General features: G+C 41.4%; 1 protein-coding gene across 1 annotated transcript; it reads right to left on the bottom strand.

The window, feature by feature from the left end:
- Window positions 1-429: 429 nt before the first annotated feature.
- On the bottom strand, window positions 430-15,591 carry FLVCR1 (FLVCR choline and heme transporter 1). The gene is made up of 10 exons (XM_031504251.2): window positions 14,850-15,591; window positions 11,345-11,489; window positions 10,673-10,813; window positions 10,300-10,367; window positions 9,954-10,057; window positions 8,745-8,855; window positions 7,692-7,797; window positions 7,367-7,478; window positions 6,817-6,884; window positions 430-5,460 (listed from the first exon to the last, which is right to left on the bottom strand). Exons 1-10 carry the CDS (start codon window positions 15,486-15,488, stop codon window positions 5,398-5,400), a joined length of 1,557 nt encoding a protein of 518 aa, XP_031360111.2. The 5' UTR covers window positions 15,489-15,591; the 3' UTR covers window positions 430-5,397.
- Between the last annotated feature and the right edge of the window lie 4,643 nt (window positions 15,592-20,234).

Below are 20,234 nucleotides of genomic sequence, written 5' to 3' on the forward strand. Positions count from 1 at the left end.
CACACCTGGGCTAAATGTCTGAGGGCAGGTGACAGAACCCTTGCAGAGTGTTCACAAGGGTTCTGCTGTGCTCCCACTGAAAATAACTCTGATTTTAGCTATAACTGAATGTAATGTCTCACTTCTATCCTGTCTCAGAAGTTATCCTACCCTCTCTCCCCAGATAATCTCTAGGCAACCAATGCTTTATTAAAATAATATATCTGCACTACTCTCAAGAAGTTATACTAAGGATCGCTCTGCTTTAAAGGGTTAACTTGCCCTTTCATTCCCTCACAGACCTTTTCCAAAGCAAAGGAGAAATCTCTGTGCTAGAGCAGTACAACTCGACTACCAATGGTAGTATTTTAATTCCACACCCAAAAAAATGTCTCTGGATGCCAATACTCATATGTAAAATAAATTTCTATACTCTGGATACAGGCACTCTGCATGTACAAGTATGTTTATTAATGATACAGTAAGTCATACACTTACATTTTCCTACATTAAAATGCAAGTTCTAAGGAAAAAAAATCACTTTTATATTAGCAGCTGTCAAAAATATTACTCTTGGCTCAAATCAATTTAGGCATTATACACTTTATTAGTAACATAGAATGGTAAGGAATGATGCCATCCAAATATACACATACATACAGTATTGCAATTGGAGAATATTCATTAAGAACTTTCAATTTTCTCTTGAAATAAAAAAACTGGACACTAACAAAACTGAAATATTACAGCAAAACATATTTGTTACTTTCATGAGTAGAACAAAGACATAAGCAGTAAATAACGTGGGTTGTACACAGAAATATATCTCTCTTAGGAAGTTTTTTTGCTTGATTCATTCAAGTTCCTGCATTAACATCACTTCTCCCTCTTCACAGAATTCAGACCAAATGGTGGGGCTGGGTGCAGTCATGAGAAGGAAGTACATACATGTATTGAAAACAACTGTAAAGGTCACACATTCCCATTCACACAGAAAAACTAGTAAGCTCACAGTAGGGAAAAGGAAAACAATAAATGTTTACAGCTTAAACCAATTTCACTTGGTTGTAGATGCACAAGGTAGTACAAATATTTCTCAAAAAAAAAAGAATTTTCATTAGGCAACATGGGCTGGCAGCTCTAATTACACACTCCACTGATTGTCTCTGAAACAACAGATTGCCTTGAACAAGAGATGACCAAGAGGCTGAAGTTAGAAAAGCCCTATTGATGCCTTAAGTTTTAGCTTTCATATTTTCCAGATTCTGTACTGCATTAGTATGTAACTCTGAAGTTCATATAAAGAGCTGCAAATTCTCTACACAGTTTAGTTTGACAAAACAATCCTTTTCCAGCTTGAGAACCAAGAACACCATTGCAACTTCAGACCCAAAAAGCATAAACAACAGTGAATTGATAAGAGCAATATGGGAGTATGTGACTTCATAACCTGAAGCTGTAATTGAACAATTAACCCAAAAAGTAGATGGAAACACTCAGAAAAAAAGCAAATTAAAAAGCAAAAGCTGATGCATGGGACTCCTCCTCCATGCCTCTCCTCCCTTGGTTTCTTACACCATCCTCTCCTAGCTGATGTGTAATTCAATTCACAATACAATTATATTTTTTTAGCCCCCAACTCTACTCTTGCTGGAGGGCTGAGCCAAGATCTGAAGGCTAAGAGTCAGAAACCCTATTTGCAATTCCAAATGCATGTGGAATTTCCAGGCTAAGAAGGTTGCAGGGAGAACTCATAGCAACCTTCCAGTATCTGAAGAGGGACTCCAGGGAAGTGAGAGGGACTCTTTGTCAGGAATTGTAGTGATAGGACAAGAGGAAATGGGTACAAACTGAGAGAGGGAATTTAATTTCAGTATCAGGAATAAATTTTTTACTGTGAGGATGGTAGGACACTGGAACAGGCTGCCCAGGCAGGCTGTGGACACCCCAACCCTGGCAGTGTTCAAGGCCAGGTTGGATAGAGCCTTGAGCAGCCTGGGCTAGTGGGAGATGTCCCTGCCCAGGGCAGGGGGGCTGGGACCAGATGATCTTTAAGGTCCCTTCCGATCTCTTAATATTCTATGATTCTGTATTTGATTGAATGGATGATGACTGCTAAAACCCAAAAATTAAAAAGCAAAAACCACAAAGCCTCAACTACTCCAAATTTATTTCTGCCATGAGCTAAAACCTCAATTTCTTGACAGATGATAAAACTATCGCATAAAAAATACTGTTTTACTCTTTATTTGCTCTTTATTCTCCTGCTGAGCCTTTCATTTAAATACTTTATAATTGCCTGAAAATAGCACATAGGTTTCCAACTTTCAAGCTCTTTTTAGAAGGGGAATAATAAATCCAGGATGTAATTAAGCCTTCATTATTAGGAATATTTTTTTTTTCAGGGACCCATCAGGGTTTCCAGCAAGCCAAAATCTTCTTTCAACCTTTTCAGAAGGTAGCCAAGTAATTTAGCAGAAGATAAAAAACACAAGGAGCCAGAACTAGAATATTTTTTCAGTAATCAGCTGAACATAACTAAAAAAATCTGGAAACTAGTAGTGAAGAAAGGAATTGAAAAATAAATTTTAAGTATGGAACAAAAATACTCAATCTTTTATTCTGAACAGTGTATACTGAACAGGTCAGCGAACATCCTGGATACAGCCAAAAACTTTCTACTGGACATTTGAAAACAATTCCCCAAAAATACAAAAATATTATCTTGTTAAGATTTTGCAAAACCAAAAGTCAAAGCAACCATGCATGGGCCATAAACATAAATATTTTCTGTATCTGTATCTTGATGAAAAACATATATATTTTTTGGCACACATTACTATCATTTTTCCAAAGGGCAAAGCCACCCACATAGGTCACAAGGCAGAAACTTTCACTTTTCTGACTCAGGCTGAAAACCTGTACATCCCTTGATGGGGCAGCTTCAATGGAAAGGACTGACATAGTGAAAGCATCTCTACTTTCACTCCTATACCCCTGCCTGCCATTTGAATAGTCAAGAGTGAATTTTCCTATATTCAGCTGCTTCAGCAGTGGACTCTTCTAGAGTTCAGCTCTCCAGAAGCAGCAAGGCCTGGTCATTTTCTCCCTAGCACTGGACCTGGCAAAGAGACATGAACCCTTTTTGGCAAGGCAAGTGTTAAAATGTGCTTAGTTTATTCTGATAGGTCTTCCCCTGTCTAAAGCATTTATCATACAAAATGTTTAAATCAAGACCATCACATCTAGAGGCTAAGCTTAGGAAGAGAAGCTTTCAGGGCCCTTTTTCTAAAAAAGAATTTTCCTGAGTCTACAGCAAAATAAGAAAAGCTCTTAATTATATTTATTGTACTTAGAGACTAAACTTGGAGTTTGTTGTTGTTAAACCCCAACCACCCACCAAGCCCCAGGCAGCCGCTTGCTTGCTCCCTTTCCCACCAATGGGATTGAGGACAGAATCAGAAGGGTAGAAGCTGGAAAAACTCATGATTGAGATAAAGGCAGCTTAATAGGGAAAGCAGAAGCCACACACACAAGCAAAGAAAAACATGAAATTAATTCACTGCTTCCCCTGGGCAGGCAGGTGCTCAGCCATCACCACCAAGTGCAATGGCTGCTTGGGTAGAAAATACCATCACTCCAAACATCTCTCCCTTCCTCCTTCTGCCCCACTGTATACACTGAACATGATAACACATAGTCTGGAATGTCCCTTTGGTCAGCTGGGGTCACCTGTCCTGGCTGTATCTCCTCCCAACATTCCATGCACTCCCAACTTCCTCATCTTTTCTGATGTATGAAAAGCAGAAAAGGCCTTGGCTCTGCGTAAGCCCTGCTCAGCAACTATAAAAAAATCTCTGTATCATCAACCCTGTGTTCAGCACAAATCCAAAACATAGCCCCATGCCTGCCACTGTGAAGCAAATTAACTAGCCCAGCTGAAACCAGCACAGAGTTAAATAATTCCCCATCCCCAATGGCAACAATCTGTGGGAAACTTCGAGCAGGATTCCACCTTCTGGATGGCACTGCATCCATGGGACTCAAAGACACAGCATCATTGATGGCACTGAACTTGCAGGCTCAGTTTGCTGAGCTAAAAAGGAAATGTTTCCAAAAAGTCCACTAACCCAGGTCTGACTTTCCCAGCAATTGTAGTGCTATCAGTTCTGTGGGTGTGTAGATAGAGCACAAGGTAAACGAGAAAATTTTCAAAAGCACTACACTGAGAAACCCCCATTCCAAATACAGATAAATGAAGTAACAAAAAGTTACTGTTAATAATGTCTGCTCATTTTGCAGCTCAGATGGTATAAAAGAACATACTTGATCAGAAAAAGTGAAAATATCACTATTTTTTTTTCAGTCATCCTTACAGCTTTTAACACGCTGCAAAAGACATGATTTAAGTTACACAAGCACAGGAATTTCACATGAGACAAGTGATACAATTCATAAAAAGGACCAAACACATTATCTGATACTCCACAAATATTCAGAGGTTTAACACACAAAATGGAATTTCTTCAGCAGCACTGATTAAACTCAAGATGAGGCAGGGAGCTTCTTTACAAAGTAAAGGCACTGGCTCTTTGTAAACACGTATTCCTCTCTCTTTAACTGAGAAAGCACTCAAAATATTCCATGGAGGAAACTTGTGTGTTAGTGTTCCATTGCTTATAAATATTTCAAAACAGAGATATCAAAGGCCTTTGTCCTCCTTTTTACTGTATTTAATAAGAAATGTTTTTTCTCCAATTTATCTAGCAAGAAACTTTTTAAATCTCCCCAGAAATGCTACAATTAAGCTATAGCAAGAACAGTGTTTTCTCTTATCTGCCTTCTGATACCTATAAAGAAGTTTCAAGGCAAAAGAAATGTCAGATGCCAGTATGAAACACACACATCATCTCTTGTTTTCAGTATTGTGCTATCACTTTTCCAGAAGGAATCAATGGCTTATATTCAAATACAGATACATTTAAAGTAAAAAATGAACATGTGAACATCCTCCTGCTGTGCATTTCCCTAGTCTTTGACTTTTCAAGTGCACCAGCAAGACTGAACAAGAAAAGAAGATTAGATATTTCTGATCATGACAACTGTACTTCAAGATTCCTGATTTTTTTTCAAGTATGCACCCGAATGCACATCTCCCTACCGTGGAGTGTTCACACAGCTCTTTACTAATGAAACTGCAAGACTTGAAAATGTTAAAATAAATATTCCATACAAAGGTGAATTGTTTGCATCTTGAGCAAAATGAACTGAGCATCTTCATAGCTTCTGGTACACAACTACCACCAATATCAACAAACACATTTCACTACTTGTTCACAGAAATCCAGTGATTACACTAGCTCATATCATTCTGTATCTAACCAAACTTGTGCGTTTCTGAGTCACCTTCCTTCAGCTTCATAAATCTGACTGAATCTTTAATGTAGTGCTTTCAGGTTCTACAGGACTGTCAACTGGTACCTGAAGAGGGAGATAAAAAAATAAAAACACAACATGAATTAAGCTGTTATTCAACAGAATCATTCTCAAACTCAGTGTTCTTGGGTAATTAGGTTAGACTACAACATTATATGTAGTTAATTAGCCCAATTAAGCAAATTATATAAAACCCTATTTTCCTTTCTTTTTGTCATAAAAAAAAGAACCCTAACATAGAATTTAGTTTCTTAGTATAACTCTAAAGTGTATATTTACTGCATATAAATATCTGTCACATGAAGAATAACTTCCCATTCTTTTCTCTGTTACATTTAAACACAGTAGAATCTTGACCAAAGTTTGGTATCTAAGTGATACTGAACATTATTAACACAGGCAGGTCTCAGTCATGCATGGCAACATCAGGGCAAGGACTGCAGCTTTTCTTACTAGGATCTAGGCTAGTTAACGAGGTGATAATGGAAAGCAGAGAAGCCTGCACAGCCCCGGCTGGGAAACCCACAGGATGCCACACTGAGCACACACAGCTGCACAGGTTTCAGCTTCAAGTCAGCTCAGGCAGCACCAGCTCGAAGTTTCTGAACCTCACACAGACACTAACAGTGTGCAGTTGGTCACAGATGATCAAAAGCTGCTGGGCATGCAAGACACCTACACAAAAAGAAGCAAGGCAGAGGATCTTGCAATATCTGACTCCAAAAAGCTGTCTCATATCTTAAGCCAAATAATCAAAAACCCACAGCACTGAAAAATTTTTCCGCTGAAAGCTTTATCTCTCTACTAGTAACTGTAGTAGTTTGGAAAAGCTGCTGAAACATGGAACTTTGTGATCATCAGAAAATGCTATGCTCACTCTTCCTTTAAACTGAGAGTGTCAGCAGAAGAACAAACCCAGCTCTTTATGCAGCACTGAATAGAAACTCCAGCATGGCTTCTGTTTATCAGAAAGTGACTTCATCTGAAGGGACTGCAGGTATTTAAAATAAAATACATAGTCTATAGAAGTGCCTCACAACTCAAACAGAGGCTTCACAATTTACAATGCTACCCCACTACTGTGAAAAAGCAAGATTCAGGCAATTAAAAATATTATTATCCACTTAAAATTCAAATATTTAAAAATTTAAAAATTAAAAAAAATTCTGAGAGGAGAAGTTTTTTCAGTTTTTTTTCACAGGCGTTAAGGAGAAAAACAGATATGTGAGAGCAGTGTCCCATGTGGCTCTGTTGTTCAAAACCAGCATGGTTTGAACAACATAAGATATAAGTCATAATATTTTGTCTTATGCAAAATCTCTTGCAGCTGATATTGTTATGCCAGTAGAAGTCAAGCATTCAAGTAGGTAATACAATCATGGTAAAAGAGTCACCACTTACAGCTTTAACGTCCAAGTTCATAATCCCTGAATTCACATTGTGTCTTCGCAAGTCTGATTTTATTAAGGCTAAAAAAAGAAGGAAAAGGGAAAGCTGGTTCACACCTTTGCACTGACACGCTCTTCAAAGGAAATGTTTGCAGGGTGCAAGCACACAGAAGCTACTTTCAGCACATTTTCAAAATACCTATATTCGCTCTTTTGAACTCACTGAAAATTTGAACTTGCTCCTCACAAAGCAGGAAATGATAATAAAATCTTTTAAACCAAAATCACTTAAAGAAAAGCTTGATAGTTCAGCACTTTCAGCACATTTGTAAGTCAACATGTGTAAACACTGGCACAGTTCCAGAGTGCATCAGCAATTTCTTGCATTTGGAAAACTGCAAACTGCCTCCATTTCTGCATTTGTTTCCCCCCCATTCTGGAGATGGACATCTGTCTTAAATTCAAGACATGTCTCAAGAAATGGGGGTCAGATGGCTGTCCATATATTAGCAACATCATCCTAAAAGCACCTACATTTTTACATTACTTGCACTTGTAATTACCTGTTAAAATAATGCCCACAAAAATCCAAGCACAAAGAAAGATGTTTCCTGCACGAGGACTGTAGTCTGTTGTGAGCTTTCCTTGGACAAGTGTAAAGATAATTCCAAATATCTATAAATAAACAAGTAACTCCATCAGGATCACACAGAAAAGAGTAATCATTTTACCTTTAAAAGTTTCAGGTCATATCTTACAGAAATCAAATTTAAAAAAAGGACTGTAGAACAAAACAGAGATTTAGCTAAGTCTAAGAGAGCCTTCCTAGACTTGAGCATAGTGGCATTCCTGAACATTACTTCACTTGAAGAAATAAAATGCTGTAACCTGTGCTGATGCATTAAGGAGACCTGAGGACGTGCCTTCAGACTCTGGATATGTAATTTCCACAGCAAATTCAAACCCAAGTGGAAGATAGCCAGTCATGAAGAACCTGTTGAAGAGGAGAGTAAGAGGATGACAGGTGTGGCCTTCATCTGTTACTACAGCTAAGAAGCATACACAACTGTCACGTGTTCATGACTAACAGAATTCAGTACATTCTGCTACATTCCCTCAGTATGATCCAAGAATTTTAGCCACACATTTTTCTCTTTAGGGCAAAGCTGTTAAAACATGTTTGCCCTATTTCCCACAACCACCATAAATATGAAACAACCTTTGCAAACGAGTCTGCAGGCCACTCCATACTTGAAGCCAATTAGTTTCATATGAAACACACACACAAACAATATCATAATAGCCATGCTGGAGGACAAAAAAGGACTGTACACTTGAACACCTGCTGAAAGCTGTGGAAGAAGCTGAGGGGACCGATGGATAATGGGAAGAGAAGAGGCTTAATGCAGCTGAGGTTGGTTGACTGGCTTTTACACTGAAACTATCAAGATATCTCTGGTTTCATCTTGACCTCTGTGTCTGAATACAGCAACACTCCCTCAGCATCTCTTGAGGCTTTTAGATTGGGTATCTATGAGCAAAGCAACCAGCATGTTGCCTGAGCTATCAAAGTACAGAAAAATGAAAATGCAGAGAAGCCAGTCTTCCTAGATCTGCTCAGTTAAACTCTGATCTCTTATACACTGGTCAAGAGAAAGCTTCAACTTCACTGCAGACAGTTTTTTGAATTGGAACTAAACAAATTGACCACATGGAGATCTCTCCTAGCTCCATAAAACGGTTAATGAAATTTACTGAAAAGTGAGTTACTTTAGCTTTATTCTGATGTAACAGAAGATGAAACCCTATCTGTACTGTGAGCTAAAGGCATAGGCTGAGACCATGGTGACAGAATACACAGCAGAATTATCTAGGTAAAACATTTAAATATGTTTCAGAACAGAACTGCAGTAAGTTTTGTAGTGCTCTTTAATTGCTCACCCAAGCACTCCTCCAGTCACGAACACTACTATAAGGTATCCGAGGTCCAGGGTGAAGGTAAATACCAGCAACCCAATGAAAGAGAGAATGTAAACAATCAAAGTAGTTTGCCTGCAACCCAACAACAACAAATTAACATTGTTAATAGAAGGCCATAGCACATTGCTGAAACATGGAAGGATAACAAAAACATCACATAAGCCACTCTAAAACTATAAAATTTGCTTCATGTAATTCTGCCTCAAACTTAGCATGCAGTGAGCACATCTTCATTCCTAAACCCTTAATTTGTTATCTGGCTTCTTCACTCAAGGCTAAGGACACTTACTCAAACTCTCAAAGAATGGACAATCACAGTACATACCTTAAGACTATTTTAGTTCTCTGCTATGCTGTACCTCTTGGCCATTCTGCAGTGCTGCCCATTACGCAATACATCCACACAGGAGCAGCTGAGTCCAACACTATTAGCAATAAAAGTCAGCCTACCAAGAGGCAAGTCAAACAAATCTCATTACAGTGTTCTATTTTTTTTGAATCTGGAAGAAGTGATGTCTTCCAAATTCTTAAAACACGTATTTGTAGGCCAAAATACATGCAGAAACAAAGCCAATCTACAACATTAACATCCATTAGGCTTGTAGAGGCACATACTGTACTAAAGAGTCACAAGGGAGAACTACTCCATCACAAACAGTGCTCCAGGGCAGTGCTTACTCCTGGGGGCACCACACCGTGGATGATGGATGCAGGAGCTCCTACCACAAAGAGAGCTCTGCTCCATGGTCATCCCCTGAATTAAAGCAAACATTACACTTACTAACAGGATCAGGAGTAGCATAAAAAAATTAAGAATCCATTTGACAATACAGTGCAGGGTAGGCTTTGAAACTTTATGCTTTCCTAGGAGAAGAAGCCCACTGGGCCATCTGGTCACTGTATATAGGACCTACAGTGCTTTCCTTACACTCCTGAAGAGACAGGAATAGATGACAAATCCCTTTGCATTCTGCTCCCTCACTTCTTTTGGCCAATAACCAGTAAGAGTCTCAGAAACTGCAGAAACTTCTCTCCATCACGGCCACCAAAAGATCAGGAACCAACTGCATTTCATCAGCAGTTCATTTCAGCCCTTATGTTGGAGTATTTTCCTAATGCAATTGCACCACTCTCCTACCCTTAACCCCACACATGCCTACCCACACTTACTTGTATGTTTTAGTGTAATCCAGCCACAAACCACAAATAATCGAACCCACCATTCCTGCCACCACCAGTGTCAAGCCAATTCTCCCAGCGTTCACTTCTTCTCCCTTTCAACAAATATTTATATGGTGCTCATTAATAATTGCTTCTATTCAGAGTCAAGTTCAGACCTCTTGGCAGTCATAAGTGCAAACAAACATTCCTATGATTCCCACAGCTGCATGGTACAAGAAACTGTACAGAGGTATAAAAGAAACCAAATGTCTGAGCACACATAGTACTTACAAAATAAATATTACCTCTGTAAATGTACAGTGAAAAAGAGAAAGATAAGATCCAAGAAACTTACCTCATAATGAGTTACTATCATCTGGTTTAATAATGTGGACACAGAGTAAAATGCCCCAGTCATAATACCTGCAGTACAAAGAAAAATGCTTCAGTTATTCCAGGTGCAACCATGCTGATTTGTTACCCTAAAGAATTAATCTTCCGACATTTAAGACTCACAACACAAAACCTTTTATGTGCCAGGTGAAACATCTTCACTGGACCTATAAGTGATATTTTGCATCCTTACAGATTTTCTAGTACTGGCACCTGAGTAAATAAAAGTTTGACACCCTCTCCCCCATTAAAAAAACCCTACAATTAAAATTCTACATGCTTCTGGCCCACATTTGAACCTTTCTGCCAGACTACAAGCAGATAGCACCACTTACCATAACTGATTAGCAAAAGTATAAATGGAATATTTCTGAACAAGTTAATAATGGACTGCTTGTAGGAGTAATCCTCAGGAGGTTTATTTTGCAGGACTGCTTGAGAGTGACTGGGAGGGTATTTGGGCTTTTCTTCAAACACTGGGGAAAAAGAAGGAACAATTTTTGATTTTTGATCTCTACCAAACTAATGTGCTTTTTTTTTTTTTTTTAAGTGTTTCAGCTTGATGAATTTCAGAAGAATGACTTGTAGTTTTAACAACTGCATTAAAAAAATTCTAGATGTTCTCATGGAAGAACTGAGTCACATCCACAAAGGATGTGTTATCTGGTCACATCTGATTGCTACCAAAATAGGGTCAAAGACAGCCTTCATCTGCAATATGTCAAGACCTTTGTATATAAATTGTAAGATTAACAGAGTGAAATCACATTATATCATAAGTCTGTGCAGCCAAGAAACTAAGAGAACTAAATATTCTGAAAGAAATCACCCCATGTGAAGCACAGCATAGAGGGAAATGGCTGCTGCTTAACCCTGACACAACAGGAAGTGAACACAAACTGGAAAAATTGTCACCTCAATTACTTTGAGCAGTCAGCTGCTTTAAGTGAGACATTGCAAACACCCTCTGCAGCCAGCATGTCAATTCTAGTAATTTAAACACTTACCAACTCCTGCTAAGAAGAACAAAAGTGTGGACACTATCGCTGTTCCGTAGAACATGATGCTGATGTTATGTGCCATAAGATCAATATCATTCGGTGTATTTGGGACCAAAACAGGTGGCAACAAAAAGCCAATTGCAGTACCAAGCTGTAACGCAAGAAAAAAAAAACAAAAATCATTTCCCTCTGAACATACAAATTAACAGAAGTGAGACCTCTTACCAGGTAAATTCAGAATTGTTATTATAATAAGCATTAATAAAACTTTTGTACCACACTCCGGAGCCAGTTGCTCTCAATGCTGTTTTACAACCAGATCTTCCATAACTCAGGTTTAATCTTTTCACTTCTCAATTTAACTACAATACCACACTTAGTGTATATATTTACACTACACATAGTACTTATACAAGAATTTTTCACAGGAACTAAAAGTACCACACATGAACATAAATTTGTATCAGTCATCCTGCAACTGAAGGGCTACAGATGACACAAGATTCCAGCTACTCTTGTAGAAATGTTCTTCATTTGATGTCATGCTCCTGCCACTACAGTAGCAAAGCCCGACTGCAAGGTTTACTGAACAACAGACAGAGCAGAGAAAAGGAATATCCTTATTAAGACCAAAATCAACAATTATTGCTAAGGAAATAAATAAAAATCACAGAATAAAGTTGTTGTGGGTTTGTGTGCAAAGTAAATTCCATCATAACAACTGATTTTATATTAAAGAGACATAAAACAGGAACTGAATTTTTGGGTATGCATATAAAGCATTTTAAAATACGAAGGAACAAGTCCTGGACTATTCTCCAATTTCCTTCTTCTGCTCCCCCAAAACTTAATGGCATTTTCAAGCACATTGGAACATTTATTTTAAGTAATATTAAATTTAAAAATGGCACCAAAGGTTGTTATGAGTAGCAAGCCCAACAATCTGCATGCACATTAGAGGTGTGCCACTCTGCTTACAAAGCACTCTTTGTGCATACCCTGATGAAGGGTTTGCTACCTTTTTTCACCCAGGCCATCATATTGACACAGTATTCAGTGGTCACAGGAGGAATTTGTCTCCTTTTGCCCTCAACCTTCAGCATATGAACCTTACAAACATGAACTGAGCACACAGTTACTTTTTGTCTTTAGGTATATTTTTTCCTCCCCCAACAGGAGCCAATGATGTTCCAACAAAGTCGAGTGATACCATTTTCCATCACTTACATCTAGAGAGCTTAAGGCCAGAAAGAAGAAAGTGTTCCAATCAGTTTGGTGTGCCTCATTTAAGATGCTAAATACTCGTGGAGATCTGGCACTCCCAACAACCCTTGACAGGTACATTGCTGCATTCCCAGTGATTTGTGTTCCAGTTGCATCTCAAAGAAGTCAGATGTAATTTTTAATAACTGCTCTCTCTGTTCCTACCCTGCCTGCTGTCCTGGCATTCCCTGTAGCTCTGAAGTTTCACAGAGTATCTGATAAGCAATTGGATGACCAACAGCTGGGTGGGTTATGGCAACCTGCTCTATTACATAGTTGACATTGAGCAATTAGCCAGTACAGCGACTGGGTTATAGCAACGTGTTGTGTTACACAGTTCACATTGTGCAATTATCAGCATGGTGAGACCCAACAGGAATGCGTATGCAGAAGGGAACTGCAATGGGACACACAGACATTACTTCTAACTTCCAAGTGCCTAACTTCTTGCTACTCTTTCAATCCAGCTTTTGAGAGTTTTTAGGGTTTTTGTTTAAGGAAGGAAAACGTGAGAATAGAGAAATTCTGTTGTTCTATTGACACAGTACCAGCAAGCACTTCAGCAGGTACACCGAGATCAGTCCTTATCAAATCAGTGACCCATGCTCTGACTCCATGTTGCAGAAGGCTGAATAAATTGCTTTTATTAAGCTAAATTATATTACATTAATACTGTACTATACTAGAACTATATCATACTAAAAGGATACTAAAGAAAAACCTGTGACTGTCTCTAGACAGTCACGACACAACTTTGATCCAACAGGCCAATCACTCCAAACAGCCATCACTGGTGTCCAACTAACAAATCACTCTTCAGTAAACAATCTCCATAACATATTCCACATGTGCCAAACAAGAGGCGCAGAGAATACAGATAAGAATGGTTTTCTTCTTTCTCTGAGCTTTTGCACTGCATCTCCCAGCTTCCCAGGAAAAAGCATGTCCCTCTCTGTTCAGAGAATGTGAACACCACAAGTCCTAACTTCTGGAGGGGAATTCACTCCAGAAATATCCACAGCTTATTTTGTTCACATCCTGATCCTGCTTCCCTTGTCCATCCTTCTTATGGTTCCCATCCACACAATAATCCCTGCTCTCCTGCTCCTGTCCTGCCCCACTTCAACCCCACATCTCAGCATCCAAGTGAAGTGTCAGTTTTAGGCTCCAAGCTGGATACTTGACACCGCTGCAGAACAGAAACCCCAGTAACTCCTTGCTACTGGGAGGCCTGGTGTATGTCAGGAAGAGGGAAAATTTAGCTGCCAAAGAAACCTTTAACCTCATACCAGGATGCAGGTCCAAAATTTTTGCCTCAGTGCTGAAACAACCAATGATTTCTGAATTCTTCAGTCCAAAAGGGACAGTTGATTTGTCCACTGGAATCCGCTGATGCAAAGAAAAAAAGCATTTTGGAACAACTGCGAACAGCCAGGTATCAGCTAATGAGGAATCAGCTAGGTTTAGTATACCCTAACTGTAAATACTTAACATTAATGTCACTGCTGTCATAATCCAAAGTGCACAAACATAAAATCATTAGACTCACATGATAAAAAATAAATCCCCCATTATCTTAACCAAACTCTACCTATGACCTCAGCCTGCATCAGTGATGCTGATTTGAATCTTAGCAATTTTTTGCCACAGGAGGAAAAATACAAAAAGCTGTGACAGTGGCAGGAGGTGAGAATTAGGCTACAGGAGGAAAAAGCATCATACCTGCACCTGTGCTTTCAGATGCAGCTGTTCCAGCTCTCTGAAACTGGCCAGGACCAGGGAGCTTGAGGAAATCCATGGCTCAGTTATCAGCTCCCAACAGTGATGTGAACTATCACAGCATTACACAAAACTTCGGGAGTCACCAGGGTATTGACTACTGGCACCTGATAATTAGAGGCCATATTTTAAAAAGCAGAAACAGTTGTCGCTGGGGCCCTTCATTAAAGTTCACGTAGTACAACACCAACCGGGGGTGATACAGTCAAATGAATCCAAGTGCCAAAATGCAAGAGAAAGAGGAAGTGAAGCAGGACCACTTCAGAAAAGGGTCTCGACTGATGTACGGCCGGCAGCTGCTGGAGCGTGTGAGCTGCCACACAGCCCGGCCGGCCGGGCAGCCGCGCGTCCTCACCTGGCCACTCTCCCAGCACCACACCCTGGAGAAAGCCTTTTCCCACTCAAGCACCTGGTTTTTAACTCGATGCCGAACTCTAAGGAAACCCACCTCGCTCCCCTCCGGCCCTACCTGGTTGCCCAGCACGGCCACGGCGCAGGCGGTGGAGACCTCGGTGGGGCCGAACCAGACGGAGGCGATGCGGGAGGGCAGCCCCAGGATGAAGACCTGGGCGACGGCGCAGACGGCCTGGGCGGCCAGGGTGAGCGGGTAGCGCTGGGGGGCCAGGCTGCCGCACTTGAGCCAGGCGCCCACCGCGTTCAGCCCCGCGCCCAGCAGCGCCGTGAGCCGCAGCCCGCGGGCGTCCAGCAGCCAGGTGGCCGGCAGGATCAGCGGCACGTAGGCCACCATGTACACCATGGACAGCCAGTCGATCTGCGTGAAGGAGACGCCGTAGAAGCCGGCGAAGACGTTGCTGAGGATGCTGTACTGGATCCACTGGAAGGCGTTCACCAGCGAGTAGCAGCTGAACACGGCCAGCACCGCCAGCCGCCGCCGCGACAGCCGCGTCTCCGGCCGCACGCCGCCCGCCGGCAGCATCTCCTCGGCCTCCGGGGCCGCCCGCTGCCCGCCGCCCGCCGGGGCCGCCCGCCCGCCGCCCGCCGCCTCCTTGCCGGGCAGGAAGCCATTGCAGCGCTGCGCCGGGGCCGCGGCCGCCGGCAGCTCCCCGCTCTCCCCCTCCGCCTCCTCCTCGCCGCCGTCCTCCACCATCTCGGCCGTCTCCCCACCCAGCTTCCCGGCTGCCGGCGGGCGCAGCCCGGCTCTGCCCGCCAAGGTCACCTGGCTGCGGCTCCGCTCGCCGCCGCCCCGCCCCGGGGCCGGGCCCGGCAGCCGAGCCCGGCGGGCGGAGCGGGAGGCGGCCCCGGAGGCGGCCCCGGGGCGGGCGGGTCCCGCCGGAGCCCGCGGCGGGCTGGGGGGGCGCGGCTGCGGGCCGGGCTGCTGGGAGCGTGTGCGTGTGGGTATTCGCAGAGATAGAGGTGGTTGTTCTGTTCGCGCTTCTGCTTCCGTTTTCTTTGTCCATCTTCCTCGTGGCTCCGTATCTTCACACAATCCCTTCGCTCCTGCTCCTATCCTGCTCCTGTTCAGTCCTCACCTCCCAACATCTGAGTGATGTATGTGCACACACACAGAGACTCACACTTCTTTAAGTCTTTTAAATTGAATTTACAAGACACACCCTTGCTGTGTGACTTTTGCTGGCTGCATGAGAACGACAGGGCGATAGTAATGATAGAAATAATCCCCACAATATATCCAAGGAAAGAGCAGCGTTGCCTCATTCCTGTAACCTTTTTGGTGGCAGGTGTGTCCACCCAGGCAAGGCAAGGCACAGACTGGTGCTTTGTGGCTCACCCCTCACCCCTCCTCGGCACAGCCAGAGCACCTCGGCTGCTGCACCATCTGTGCAGGAACACATAGACCACAGCACTTCCAGCACATTCTGAGAAAATCCAGGGCCTTCCCCTGCCATATTAAGATTTGTCTCTTTGTGGTGGTGATGCAGAGAAATGTACTGAAGTCATAAGAGACGGATAGGCAGAGACAGAGGCCCATATTGCAGCACAGGGTGGCCAGTACAGTGCATTATCAGGGCGTGTGCATCCAGTCCTTCATTGCCTCCAGAGCCGCAGGCAAAACATTCCTCGTTTCCACTCAACCTCTGAAATTTGATTTGACACATACCCCAGAAAACTGACTGTCTGGCTCATGTGCAGAAGTGGGTGGATATTCAGTGAGCAATCTTCTCCCAAACCCTGCCTGGTTCATGTCTGCACAGGAGCAGTGTCTGACAGCCCCTGTCACAGCTGGTAATTCTGCTGCTGCAGACAGTATCCCCTAATAAAAAGACAGATTGTTCTCCAAAGCATAATAAGAAAATATAGAAATACTTAAGTTTGCTAGCAATGTTAATAGTATTTTACTGGATTCTGTGGGAAATCATTTGGAATGTGTTCAGAAATAACACACTGCACATTGTTCATGGGTATGTCAGAGCCTAATCAGATCTGTCTGGGCTGTGGATACACTCAGCCACCAGTCTTAAGTACCCTCACTAATTAAGAGTTGGTATTTTACTCAAGACCAGTTGACCTATGTAAGCCACAGTTCCTGATCTTATTTACAATATGGATAATAATATGGACATGTGCTTCAAACTATTAATTTGGCTATGTTTGCTTTCCCTGAGCACTTAGCTGAGCAACAGTAGCGATGCTTGCAGGCACCATGGAATTTTAGATACTACTGCAAGTAGTCCTGAATTTGCAGGTAAGAGGTGTGTGCAAGAACTCTGCTTTTTAAAAATAAAGTTACCTATGTCATCTTCAGGTCCTTCTTGCCTCTCTCATTCATGCCAAAAAAACCACCTGATTTATTTTTAGTTTTCCTCTGTAAGATCAGATGCTTGGTAAATTTCTCTCAGTTTCTCCACCTGACTTGTTCTAAGTATTGTAAGCAATGGAGCTTTTTTTTTTTTTTTTCTAAAACAGGGCCTCAAGAGGAAGAAGTATAGCGGGAACTGAAACAAACATTATCAAAGGAACAGAAGAGCTGGCTTTCACTTCAGGAATGTATATCCATATTACACATTGTATGCTGAAAACACAGCTGAGACTCCATGCCAGTGCTTGCAGCAGTGGCCCTTCATGATCTCTGGCACAGGCTGTGTGTTGCCCTTGGGGTCAGGGAAATGGCTGTGACACTTTGGCTTCTGAATAGGTGTAGCATTAGCATCCTAAATTATTCTTGTTCTTTTGAAGAAGGTACAAACACTGATCTACAGCTGACTTCATTTAACATTTTTTTCCCCCTCAAAATTTGGATGATCTCAAAGTCCATCCAAAGACAGCATTTACTCCTTAAAACCAGATGAAAATAGGCTCTGTTCTCCCATTCTTTCTTTCCCTGCTTACAGCAGGCAGAGAACGGTTCAAACTCATGCTGTGCTAAGAACGGCTGGCACACCTTGGCTTTCACCGCTGCCGTGGCCACGGAGCGTCATCTGTCTTCCCCATCCGCCCAATGGCTCAGCACACTCATGTGCCTGCTGCACGGAAGCAGTGCTGAGAACTGTAGATAAAAAAAAAGAGGGTGTGGATGCAAGGGAACTCCGAGAAGGAGGTTTCTTCCAAAAAGAAGCAAGTTTATTTATGGCACATCAACACAGAGCAAATCCACCTTTGCTACACTGCGCTGGTCTCAGTGAAATCAAACCCGTTTGATTTTGATGAGGTACAACCAATGTGTTTGCATCCTGGGGACATTTCTCTCCAGAAGCACCTTCCTAAAAAAGAAAGGAAAACCAAATTTACAAAAGCATGGCGAAGCTTTGGTACTTCTCTCCTGCTGTATTTCGCAGGCTTCATGAGCATTACTTCTGATTTATAGCCATTTGTTCAAAAAGCAGGCCCAAGGGCAAAGTTGCCCAGCAAGAGAAAGTTACCCCAGGAGAAACATTCATTGTAGCAGTTCACTTAAAATGTGAGTCCTTGGATTTCTACAATTAACGGATAACTTCTAAAGCTAAAAACAGAACACTGATATCAAATTTACAGCATAGTTTATCTCAAAATTGCTATCTGTTTTAAATTTACCCTCTAGCTGAAAATTTAGGCTCTCCTGAATACTCCTCTTGGTGATAGAGCCAGAAGTTTCTCATGTATACCCAAGCATTAACAAATTTGTTTTCCTGAATGCTGTGAAAAGGCCAAAATACCTCTTATGTATCAGGCAGTCACTGGGAAGTAAGTGATACAAATTTACTCCACAAAAATTATTTTCTTGTATCCAAATTCCAGAAGTCAGGCAAGGACCCAACACTTAAATTTTTGGTCTGGAAAAGGTTAAAAAGCAATTAGAAATGCCAAATCCTTACTTGCAGCAGGGTTGTTTCTTCTGTAGCATTTGTGCCATTGAAAGAAGTGTGTGTCTTCACAATTATTTTGAAACTAAAAATTCATCTTGCAGGTACTGCATCTTTGTAAATAAATGGCTCAGAAGGAGCTTTTTTTTGTTTCAATCCAGGGTATTTCACAAAATACAGAAAACTCAGCTGTAGAGTGTTGCTTTCAGGGTGTTCTTAGCTTTTGGACACCCCTACTGGGTTATCTCAGTCATATCAATTCCTAGGTATGTCCTCCTTCCAAACCTCAAAATGGTATCTAAGCCCCCTGTAAAAACCCCACAAGACAATCCATCTTTGGAAAACAGGAGGCCAAGGTTAGAAGTCTGAAATGGAAATTGTGGACTCTTGCCAAAATTGTAGCAATTCTAAAACAACCCTAGAAATTTTATGTACATCAGACACACATTTAATACTTCCAAATCTTCTGGCTTTAATGTTTCAAACCATGTATCTCAGTCTGCAAGGAAAAAAAATTTAAGCTATTTTACAATTCATTTATCTCTTGGTTATGATTTTCAATGCAAAAGCTGGTCTCTCCATGCAGAGAAATCCTACATGACAGGAGTGCACCAGGTCCTTGTCTCCCAGATGAGTTGTTTAAAAAAAGAAAACCACAGCAGCTCAAGAAAGGGATCTCAGAACAAAAGATCTGAAGTTCCAACTGGGCTAGAAATTAACTATTTTAGCTAGATATTAAACAAATCTCAATAAGCTGGACTTGAAATAAAGTAGTTGGAGAGTCACACGCCTAAATATCTTGGTGCAAAGCTCAGAGAGAACACAGCGGAAAATGTAAACATCCTTTTCCTCCTATGCAGTCCTCATTCCAGCTACATTTGTCCAGTCTCCTCACAAAATAAAGCCAGAACCCTCAACTGAAGAAAAAGCATTTTCAACTCAAGGCACTTGTCTGAAATTTATTTGTAGCTCCAGGAGTTTGCCTGGCCAGCCCAGTTTGGGAATATGACTGCCCACAGTAAGCGTGTTTGCCAATGACTTGGGTTCAATTTTTGATGTACTGACAAGAATATTTAAGTGCACCCTTAAGTATCAGAGAAAAGTTCTGGATTTTAAAGTATGGGTAATTAACTTCTGTACTGTAAACAATAGAAATTTGTGCTCCTGGGTGTCCCAATCCATACAAAAGATGCAGAAATGTACATCTGGTGCATCTGCTTGGCTGCCATCTGCTTTTCTTTTTGTAGCTAGCTATCAATTTCATATTTGTAATGGAACTTTACCCCTGAGTTTCCTACCAAAGCACGCAGAGGAAAAATTACAGACAGAAAATAAAATTTTAATACAAAAAAAATAATCATGTCAACAAATACAGTTGGCAAAATTTATTGGGTTCTTATTCTCCAAGATTAACAAGCTCTTCATATATTACAAAAAATGTAACTTCTGTCTGAATCCTTTATGCAGAAAAGTGTATACACCCACAAAAAATAGGAATAAAATCCATGATCTGTAGAAGGGTTGTCTTAGATGAGCATTCTCTTTTTTGATAAGCACTCGTTCAATGGAAGGTTATTAAATTTGGGGAAAGGTTT

Source organism: Lonchura striata, chromosome 3, assembly GCF_046129695.1.
Source record: "Lonchura striata isolate bLonStr1 chromosome 3, bLonStr1.mat, whole genome shotgun sequence".
NCBI classification, from domain to species: domain Eukaryota; kingdom Metazoa; phylum Chordata; class Aves; order Passeriformes; family Estrildidae; genus Lonchura; species Lonchura striata.

Bases quoted from the DNA above. Each gene is read 5' to 3' on its own strand.
- FLVCR1 (XM_031504251.2), bottom strand. From the start codon at position 15,488: ATGGTGGAGGACGGCGGCGAGGAGGAGGCGGAGGGGGAGAGCGGGGAG. The intron at 10,368-10,672 runs GTAAGTGGTGCT...TTTGTACTGCAG, and splicing joins ACTTTTGCTAATCAGTTATG to GTATTATGACTGGGGCATTT. The intron at 6,885-7,366 runs GTAATTACAAGT...TTCTTTTTTTAG, and splicing joins TGTGGGCATTATTTTAACAG to CCTTAATAAAATCAGACTTG.